Here is a 10,959-nt window from a genome sequence, read left to right as displayed (position 1 = left end):
CTTACCCCCACTCATTTTATTATTTATTTCATATTTTATTACAATTATTAATACATTAGTTATGTATATTTACTCATTAATTTAATGAGTTTTTAAATGATAAATAAAATTTAAAAACATTACCACATGAATGATGATGTGGAGATGAGATTGCTTCAACACAATTCTTCGCATCAAACTTTTAATATATATAGATTTATTCGTAATACATCGAAATATATTTCTTATTATCTTTCCTTTTTACAAAGAGGAGTCGCGAACAGGGAGAACCAAAGCAAACATTAAATCACCAATAGACGCATATATCATTCTTGATCATACAAAAACCACATGTATCTATTAAAAATATATATATATATATATATATATATATATATATATATATATATTACATAACCAAAACGCACCCAATGTTTCTCATAACATTATTACATAAACCATAACAAACCGGATTTTGTCACATTGGACCGCCCGACCCGAAGATTCAGGCTGTCTAGTTCTTGAACCACACGACGTTGTCCTGAGGGAGGAAGTGGCAGATAGGGACAGTCCCCGGCTCGACGTGGAGGACTTTGAAAGCCAAGTGGTTAGGGTTCCAAGCCGACGTGTCCTTATGGCATACGACCACCGCCTTCACTCTCGTCCCGTCCGCCCCCTCGAGTGGAACCACGTATGCACTCGTGGCCCGTGTCTTGTGGCAGTAGTACACTGTGAATGGAAACTTCTGCTTGTGACACACTACCAAGTTGTCGCTCTCCGACACTTTCTTTGCCCCTCCTGCCGAGATCGCGTACTTCTGCATCGGTCTGTTCTCTTTCTCGACCTGTGAAGTGGTTCGTGTTTCGCCATTGGTTACAAAAACGAATGAAATTAGATGTTATCAGATGTATGTATACGTTATATATATATAACCTGCCCTAGTTCCGAAATCAGCACCAAAATTTGTAGGTAATAAGCAACAAGTGTTACCAAATAACCCACAACTTGGTAACATATGATATGTTTCTATTCAAGATTACGTATATGTATATATATATGAATTACCTCAGTAGAAATAGCTCGGACACGATCTTTCCCGAGCTTGGAGACACAAAAATCCACCATAGACTCCAACGACGTGGCGCAGTACTTCTCCTCTCCGCTAATCCCTCTCCCTTCACACTCCTCGACCGTCTTCTTCATCATCTTTGCTTCATCTGAACCGGGCTCGACACCGAACCGGTTCAAGACCTCCGAGAACCTCTCTGATCCAAAGGGCACCGTTTCAGACACTCCACGTGGCAAGAACACCGCCCCCCCGCCGTAACCGTCGTCCGTACGACCGAACCTTACGGTCATGTCTTGTCCGGGCCTCAGGTCCTTCTCCAAGAAGAACATAGCCACGTTGGGATCGTCGTGAAGCTGGCTCTCTTTGGCTGCGTAGTTGTAGACGAACGGGTTCGGACCCGGTTTGACCCCGACGTAAACCGGTTTGCCCTTGTGGCGCGTGTGTACGGTCACTCCTCCTTTGCCGACTCCGACGTCGGTTCTCTTACCTGGTTTTCCGGTGTGGACTCCCACGCCGCCTCCGCCGCTGTAATGTCCACCGCCTCCGACGCTGACGTGTGTCCCGCCGCCTCCAGGTTTTCCGGTATCAACGTGGACCCCACCCTTTCCGACATCCACATGGGATCCTCCTCCGCGGGGTTTTCCGGCGTCTACGTTGACGCCGCCCTTTCCGACGGTAACGCTGGTGCTCTTGTCGTCGTCGTCCATGAAATCTGCGTTAGAGATAACGCGGCGTTTTGGTTTTGTCAAAAGAGATATCGCCGAGGTGAGAACTTTTTTAATATGGTTATAAAGGTATGTGACGCTGGACTATTTTTTTTTAGATATACACATATTAATCTCCTAAACTATACGCCATAAAATTATAAAAGAAAAAAGTTAAAGCTACTTGATCCTTAAAATTTGTTCAAAAATATTATGTAATTTTCTTTAAAAAATGAAATGGTCCCAGAAAAAAAATTCTACGTGGTCTGTAACTCCATATATATTTCCTTATAAATGTGATAAATGAGTATATAGAGCTTTGAAGAATCTGCATAAACCATCTATCTCCCTTGTAACCCATATCAAACGCGCGTTTTCTTTTTTCTTTTTTTTTGGTTAAACGGTAAACTATCAAACGCGCGTTTCCACGATCAGATCTTTTTTTTTTTTTTTTGATAACTGGGTAATCCCAGGTCCAAAGGGCCCAGACTAATCCCGACCCACACGCACAACCGGCACCACACGTGTGGGATGTGAAGCACCCGAAAGTGGTCGGAGGGGAAATCTCCATACCCTGAGTGTTGAACCCACGACCTCTTGTTCAGGAAGTGGGCTCTCAAACCAACAGAGTTGGGGAGATCCCTTCCACGATCAGATCTTAATTATATATATGAGATATAGGGTGAAACGAATGAAAAAAAAATCCGTACAACTTTGGCAGCAGTGTGACCAAATCATAATGGACATCAAAGGCGAGTTAGTACGATTACTTAGGACAAAAAAATAAACTCACCGGACTTCAAAAGATCCACGAGAGACTTAGGCATCCGAGTGTTTGGCAAAACCGCGTTCCAATAACGCTCTGGTGGTAACGCAGCACGGCTCACAACCATCATGAGCTACAGAACGCAAACGCAGACGCAGTCGCAAAAAATTACCCATATGTACACAAAAGCTAATAAAACATGATTTAAGCTTATTTTAGTTACCGCGAGTGATGCGAGGACGTGAAACACACGAACCGCCATTTTCAAGCGATCAGTACAGACCGTATGTACGTACGTATACAGATACAATACGAGTGAAGTTTGTGAATGTGACGATCGGGTTTGAGGGCAGAATGAAGGGAGGATAGAGATTTTTATAAAGGGGGAGAGCGTACACTATAGAGAAATTGTGTTGTTTCTCTCTCTTCTCCGACCGGTCTATTTTGTGCCAATTTATTACATCTAACTGCCACTGGCTTTGGTTCTTTTAATGCAGTTTTGTACACGTGTCTCAATATACATCCATATTCTATTTACGACGTCGCTTCATAGTACCGTAGATAGATACGCTTGAGATATTGTGTGTGTATATATTATAGGGGTGGCCAATTCGGGTTTTGGTTCGAGTTCGGTTCGGTTATATTCGGGTTCGGTTATTTCGGTTATAGAAAAATTATAACCATTCTGTTTTTATATAAATTTCGGTTCGGTTCGGTTCGGTTATTTTTCGGTTCGGGTTTGGTTCGGTTTTGGTAAAAAGTTCAATTTTTCAAAGAAATTGTCGGTTATTCTCTCGGTTTTTTCGGTTATTTTTTATTCGGTTCGGTTCGGTTTCGGTTTCGGTTTTTCGGATTTAAGGAAATCATAACCGTTCGGTTTTGATGTCGGGTTCGGTTCGGGTACGGTTATATCTTATTCGGTTCGGTTCGGTTCGGTTATTCGGTTAATAACCGAAATGGCCACCCCTATATATATATATTAGAAAATCTGATGTAATTAAACGAATTTGTTATTAACTTTTAGGTTAATATATGTATTTTAATTAAAATTATAAATTTCACAAAAAATCTAAAACAATTCCACGTTATTTGAAGTTGTTTTTTTTTATCTGAGGTTTAGTTTTTAGTTCTTGTAAAATTTTGTAATTTGTTAGAGTTACTATAAATTTTATGATCTTAAACTGAAATTTCAGGATAAATTTATTTATTTCTTTATCAAAGATTCTTTTTAACACGATGGTCCAAAACGTGAAATTATTATACATAAATTGGTGCGGTGCGGTCTTGCATTTGCAAAAGGGTGATTGAGAATTTTTTTTACCATGGGAATTATCAATGCGGCGGCCACGTTCCATATTACTTTGTCGATTTTCAGTCTAATAATAATATCATGGAAGAATTATTTTATTTTGTGGCGTCATTGACGAGTATTTTTGGGTGCTATACGATATTGAGATTGGTATATAATTTTAAATTATATTTCGAATATATATGTGTGTGTGTGTGTGTGTGTATGTGTGTGTGACAAATGTATCGTGATCTTGGTGTCCAAGAAACCCTAATAATATGGACATTTTGTATACATGATATGCGGCATTAAATTCTTATAGTTTCACTAAGTCAATGACAGTGGACGGTGTTTAACATACCCATTGCACTTGCGAAATGGGGATTTATTTATTTATTTATTTATTTTATGTCGGCTGCTTGATTTAATTCTTGTAAAAAAAAACTTTTAAAACCGACAGGAAAAATTAATCAATACGCCAAATTAACAGCCAAAACCCTCCCTAAGCTTTTAAACCCTAAAACATTTCTTCAAAAACTAATCTATATTCAAAAATTTCATATTCAATTACATATATACAAGATTATAAAACAGATCACATATATTTTGTCTTTTCTTATAAGAGCTGGATATAGCTTAAATGCCAATTACTATCTTTAATATTGGACTAACTTTTTACTAGAAAAAAAAAAGGATAGCAGTCGCAATCACTGTATCATATTCCACTCGAAAACTAAATTTAAATACCTGAAATTTACAAAAATAAAATAAAATGGAATAGAGAAATAAAAATGGCTTCATCCATAACGAAAGGGTATGCTTGGACGGTTCCTCTCATTGTCTTGTCATGGAATGGTCACATAAATCTAGAAATCTTACACAGAGAGAGAGAGAGAGAGAGAGAGAGAGAGAGATGCGTTGTTGTTTCATCTTTAATTTCTTCGTGGACTTTCGTTACAAAAAAACATAACTAAAACTATAAGCTAACAACTAACTCATTTATGATATGTAGGAATTCAGTAGGAATGTGACCAAAAACAATCTTACTTCTTCATTAGTGAATTTCCCATTTTTTTTTTGCAATTTATAACAATTTATTATATATTATTCTATTTTCTTGGAATTGTTTTAACACTAATATGACCACAACTATTGTTCACTGTGTTAGATTTAATTAGTTTAATGTGCAAGTGTTCGTAAGAAGTAATATGCTAATTATGGGAATACATGTTTCATTAGAGATTCGAGCACAATATCTTTAGAAAATCTTTTAATTCAAGATTTAAAATTACAATATTTATGTTATAAGTATACAGTGGAAACCCTGCTTATCTAAAATAACCGAGACCAAACGAAAATAAAAACTCAGAGATTTATTTGTTTTATAACTTATATATTACTCGAATTGTTTTCATACGAAAACCATTGCGGTATTTTAAAATGTAAAAATTTTAATTTCTAATTTTGTAGTTATAAATTTAGTATCTCGATTTACTATTATAAATGATCCATTAGAAACATAATTCCGACCCGAAATGCAATAGGAATACAATTTTGAATACATTTCTCGTGGACTTTGAATATTCTGTGTTTACAAAAATATTTTGGGAAAACTATAATGGTCATATATATTTGAAAAGATAAACTTTAGTAAATTATGAACACGGAATTCTAAAAAATTATTATAGAGGATTTACCTTCCGAACCACCTCACCGACTCTCCGATTACTCTCGTTCGTACACAAGAACAGAAAGAAAAGAGACACGGCGATGTACGAGTTCGGTTACCGAGCCGGAGCTCGGGCCTACGTCTCGGGAAGAGAATCAGCAGTCTACTAGGGTTACAAACGGAGAGAGACTACCGGATACCGAAGAAACACGGGAACCAAAAGTTCGCCGCAAGAGAGAGAAGATTCGAGAAAAAAAAAACGCAAGTCTGGGAAAAAATCAGAAACCCTAGGGCTCATTAATCCGCCCTTACAAAAAGACCAATATACTCTCCGTAAGCCTCCGAGAGAATCCGAAGCTTTCGAACCCTCCGCTTCGTCTGGAGGCATTTGCTGAAGACCAACTCCAACAAATCTCCACATTTTTCTACAAAACCTGCAAAACAAACACGAAGCAAGCAAAACACGCATAACCCTAGAGTGCTGATCCTGTAACTTCTATGTAACTCCCCCTCTGGGCATGGTTCAAGGCGCATTGAACCTACCTTTCTAAAGAAGTCTTTACCGAGCGTGTCATAAACACGACTCAGCATGACACAACGCACCTAACCTACCCAAGTGAGTGTCCCCCGACACCTCCGCTTCCGAAAATTTACATAAGACCTAGACTAACATGACTCCCTAGACCGTCTAAATGACCCCCTCCGGTGAAGTTTATACCTCACCTATGGCCCCCCGAGGGTCACGCCCTGACATCTACCCGTCTCCCGAGTCTACTCCGACTGCCCTGAGACTAACCTTGAGTCATACTAGCAACCTAACTCTTGATCCCCGTAAAGATCAAGTGACCTATGACCTCTACCCGGACCCCACCTACCGACTAAGGTGCCCCCACGGGTTTTACCCCATGAAGACTCCCCCATTCGACCTATAGGAACTCTACCGAAGGCTCGGAACTCGTGTGAGCACGTGCTCCACCCCGAGAGGAAATGCCCCTAGCGCTACTACCCTCACCGACTCTACCCGGTGATCCGGCATTCCCTCGCTCGCCCCTTCCCCTGAGCTTCCTACCCGAGGTAACTCCACCTAGACGTGGAGACCACACCTCCGAACCTCCACCCGAGGAGTAGTCGGAGCATACTAAAAGTACCTCCGAATCATACTCCTGAACCGAGGCTACTACCCCCTTACCCTCGGTCTCCTCCTTCGCCCTCCGGGACCTACACTCCTTCTTATAATGTCTCTTCTTGCCGCAATACCAACACTCCACCTGGTCCTTGGCCTTCTTCTTCCCGCCACCCGATTTCTCGGGTTTGTCCTTGACCACTAATCCTTCCCCCGTACCCCTAGTAAGGGTACCCTGAGCTAGAAGCTCTAGCTCCTTCATCCTAGCTGCGACCTTCACCTCCTCCACCGAGATTATAGCTCGGGAATATTTAAGGACTTCCCTCAGCTGCTCGTAAGCAGGAGGTAAGGAGTTCAGCAGATAAACTGCTTGATACTCCTCCTCTACCTTCACATTTAGGCTGTGAATGTCGGATAATAGCTTCTGGAAAATGTCTAAATTTTCCTCTATTGTCCTAGAGCTGTCCATCCTAAACCCTGACACCCTCTGCATGAGGTACATCCTATTGGGGAAGGATTGCTCTATGTGCAACCGCTCTAGCTTTCTCCAGATTCTGAAGCCCATCCTTTCGGATATGACATTCCTTAGAACCTGATCCGATAGAGCAAGCACTATGAGATTCCTAGCCCTTCTACTCCTTTCTTGTCTCTCTTTGAGAGCCAGAGTGCCCGATCCTTTGCCTCGGGTCCTAATGACCCGGTGGAAAGGGCCGTAAGGCCTCTCGAATCCTCGGTTTTCCGAGCTGGAGTTTGTGGGCTCCCCTCATCAGCATCCTCCCACAAGGATGGATCATCCTCTAGTGTGTCCCCTAACCCTAAGATCTCTAAGCTAATGGACATCTTCTCTTTCCATAAGGAGAAGTCTCCCTTGTCGTCGAACTTCTCGACATCAAGGCCGCGATATAGAGGGGAAGACATCACTAAGGAATACCTAATCTCTAACCCGAGGATGCACTAGACCTACCTAGGACGACACTAAACTTGGGAATGACTAAACCGACCCTAGGAGCACCTGAAACCAGACCTAAGGAGTAAGACCGATCCTAAGAGAACCTAAACCTAGGTATTTTTCAACCTAACAGACCTAATAGATTCTAAACCCGCCTACCTAAGACCTGATTACGTCTAATCAGACCTACCCCAAGGCTAACACTGACCTAACCAACCTAGATCAGACCTAAACCGAGTCTATTATGTCTCCCTAAGTCCTAATCAGACCTAAGCCAACCCAATATTAACTTACCTACTCCTGATCAGACTTGAATTAACCTAATCAGATCTAAACTAAGTCTAAACCGATCTAATTAAATCTGATCAGACCTTATCTAGCCTAAAATCAACCCTTACAGACCTGTACCTATTGATTTCAAGCCTAATACCGACTTCTAACGTACCTAATTCAGCCAAATCCTTCTATTCAGGCCTAACCGGACAGAATCATCGGACTCTATGGACTGCAAACAAGTAATCAAAGTCTACCGCAGATCTAATCTGCCACTACCTAGGATAAATCGATCTATACAGATCCTAAATACCCTATATCAGACAGAATACCCAAAGAACCGGACTCTATCTGCACCAACCGAACCAATCAGACCTAAAACCAACCAATTTAAGTCCTAATTAGACAATCCTGACCCTAACCTGACCAATCTAGACCTTTTCTAGTCGATACAGACCCTAAACCAAACAATACCAGCCCTATTTGGACAAATCAGACCCTAATCAGACCTAAACTGGCCCAATCCCAATCTAAATTGACCTAAACAGGACTCTATTGTCCTAAACCGGTCCTAGATTAACCTAAACCGGTCTGGGTTATCCCGAACTGGACCTAAATTGACTTAAACCGGTCTGAACCGGTCCAATTGACCCCAAACCGGACCTGAACCGATCCAGTTGACCTGAACCGGTCCGGTTTTCCTAACCCGGTCAATTGTTGACCAGAAATTGGTCAACCTTTGACCTAAATCCGACTAAACCGATTCAATTTTAAATCGAACCCGGTTTAATTAGATAATCCCGATTTAACCGGCTAAACCGGATTAAATTGAGAAACCCTAATTTTCGGAAGCGTAGCCGCCGAGTTAACCCGGTCAACTCGGACGTTGACTCACCCCGGGAAATGACTCAGTCGTGACTCGACCGAGTCACGACCGAGATTCGCCCAAAACCACCGGTTTTCACCGGTTCCCCCCCTCCCATAGAACCCTAGATCTACGCAAATCGAGTTATAACTCACCTCCTCGGAGTCTAAACTCGACTGATTTACTCAGTCCGAGTCAGATCCGGAAAAATCTACCTCTTTCCTCCGCCGATCCGAGCTCCACCGTAGGTGTCGACCGCCGATCTACAACCAAATGGCTTCCTCTTCACCGTTTCAAAACCTGAAACACTTAACACGCGCGTTAGAACGCTCAGACCAGAGAAGACGAACCTCGGACTTACCTCAAATCGGGATGACGCCGTCGATTTCACCGAGCCTTGCCACGAACCGGGCTCTTGATACCACTTGTAGAGGATTTGCCCTCCGAATCACCTCACCGACTCTCTGATTACTCTCGTTCGTGCACAAGAGCAGAAAGGAAAGAGACACGGCGATGTACGAGTTCCGTTACCGAGCCGGAGCTCGGACCTACGTCTCGGGAAGAGGATCAACAATCTACTAGGGTTACAAACGGAGAGAGACCATCGGATACCGACGACCGACACAGGAGAAACACGGGAACTAGAAGTTCGCCGCAAGAGAGAGAAGGTTCGAGAAAACAAAAAACGCAAGTCTGGGAAAAAACCAGAAACCCTAGGGCTCATTAATCCACCCTTACAAAAAGACCAATATACCTTCCGTAAGCCTCCGAGAGAATCCGAAGCTTTCGAACCCTCCGCTTCGCCTGGAGGCATTTGCTGAAGACCAACTCCAACAATTATGATTAAGTTACGAAAAAAATATTTCATTTGAGAAGTAAACTTTTATGGTAAGTCCAAATATAATGTTTCTTCCCTTTTTTTTGGCAAATACAAATGGCCGTGACTAAAGTATATATTTGATTGAATTCTTGGATGACAAAAGACTTAATAGACCTCACACACACACACATATATATATATATATATATACATATAGTTCTATTGAATGGTGAATGCGTTTCATCGTACGAAAGTTAAATCGACCTTTAGCCATGTGGTAGAATTTTATGCCCTCCTTTGATAAATAACCATAGCCATAGAAAAAACGTTTCACATACAGAAATGAATAGCATTATAAATAGAAAAAAAAACAGATTTAAAACACAAATTTTTTTTAAAAAAAAAGAGAGATTGTCATTTAAATTACATCAAGTTGTAAAATAGATAGGTGAGAATTAGAGAATACGTATACAAATGCAAAAAAAAAATACAGTATACAGAATTAAATGGAAAATTTCCCACCCGTATTCTCACCTCATTATTACTTTTTCCGATATGTGACGCTTCATATGCATGTCCGCATCTGGACCCAATCGTAACCATATGTTCTGTCCCAAATTTTATTTTTATTTTCTCTTTAAATATCTAAGGAAAGTGGATCATATTTATTTTTCTTTTTCTTTTTTTTATGTTCGTTGTTTTTTTTTTCGTATACTGCGAATTAATTGTTGTGGGTTCCTATTGAAGACGAGATTGCCGGATGCGTAATTGAAGGAATTAAATCGGTGTATATGTCACATTTTATTTGCTCATTTCAATTTAGTTATGTGTTTTATAATTAAAGCTATATATAGTTTTCCACTATTATTATAATGTTCTACGGTAAATTTTATGTGTCTCCTTGATCGTTCAATAGATAATATTAGAAAGAAATCCAGTAAAAATATTCTGGCTCGAGAGCGAATAACAAAGAAACAATTTAACTGCATAGGATTCAGAAAGATTATTACGGAATTTCTCAAATCCCTAAAGCGTTGAATGTTTCATGGAAATTCAACTGTATAATATATCCTTCATTTTTAGTTTTAAATAAAATTTCACCTCTTATTTGGAACCATTTTAATGAGAGATGGCGCGAATCAAAACGATGTGTCAGCTTCGACTTTTGTTCAGATCTGGTCTGAATTTGAAACACGTGTTGCAAATGAATTTTTGTCACTTTCTTATAATAATTCGTAATATGGGCTTTAGGGTTCTAATACATTGGGCTTTGAGTCCAAACCTAATCTGTTCATCGTGTTACTATTTGGACTACAATCCTAACTTGACTATGGGCTTCCATTATTCATTTTGTTATACGTTCCTCACGCGCGTGTGAATATATATATATATATATATATATATATATATATTCATAAGTTGTAACGAAAACAAAAGGACTAAAAAATAATGTT

General features: G+C 40.3%; 1 protein-coding gene across 1 annotated transcript; it reads right to left on the bottom strand.

Annotated features, from left to right (window-relative positions):
- Positions 1–267: 267 nt before the first annotated feature.
- LOC104799209 (BURP domain protein RD22) lies at positions 268–2,883 on the bottom strand. The gene is made up of 4 exons (XM_010521613.1): positions 2,742–2,883; positions 2,546–2,651; positions 1,045–1,760; positions 268–823 (listed from the first exon to the last, which is right to left on the bottom strand). The coding sequence occupies exons 1-4, from the start codon at positions 2,778–2,780 to the stop codon at positions 494–496; spliced, it is 1,191 nt and encodes a 396-aa protein (XP_010519915.1). The 5' UTR covers positions 2,781–2,883; the 3' UTR covers positions 268–493.
- Positions 2,884–10,959: the final 8,076 nt, after the last annotated feature.

The sequence above is a fragment of the Tarenaya hassleriana genome, unplaced genomic scaffold (genome assembly GCF_000463585.1).
Source record: "Tarenaya hassleriana unplaced genomic scaffold, ASM46358v1 Cleome6, whole genome shotgun sequence".
In the NCBI taxonomy this organism is placed as follows: domain Eukaryota; kingdom Viridiplantae; phylum Streptophyta; class Magnoliopsida; order Brassicales; family Cleomaceae; genus Tarenaya; species Tarenaya hassleriana.
Note: the sequence above shows the minus strand (reverse complement) of the source record. Positions and strands in the feature narration are given on the sequence as shown.

What these genes read in the sequence shown, in the direction of transcription:
- LOC104799209 (XM_010521613.1), bottom strand. Translation starts at nt 2,780, where the DNA reads ATGGCGGTTCGTGTGTTTCACGTCCTCGCATCACTCGCG. An exon ending in ACGTCCTCGCATCACTCGCG is followed by an intron (nt 2,652 to 2,741) that starts GTAACTAAAATA and finishes TGCGTTCTGTAG; the next exon opens with CTCATGATGGTTGTGAGCCG. An exon ending in TCCGAGCTATTTCTACTGAG is followed by an intron (nt 824 to 1,044) that starts GTAATTCATATA and finishes ACCACTTCACAG; the next exon opens with GTCGAGAAAGAGAACAGACC.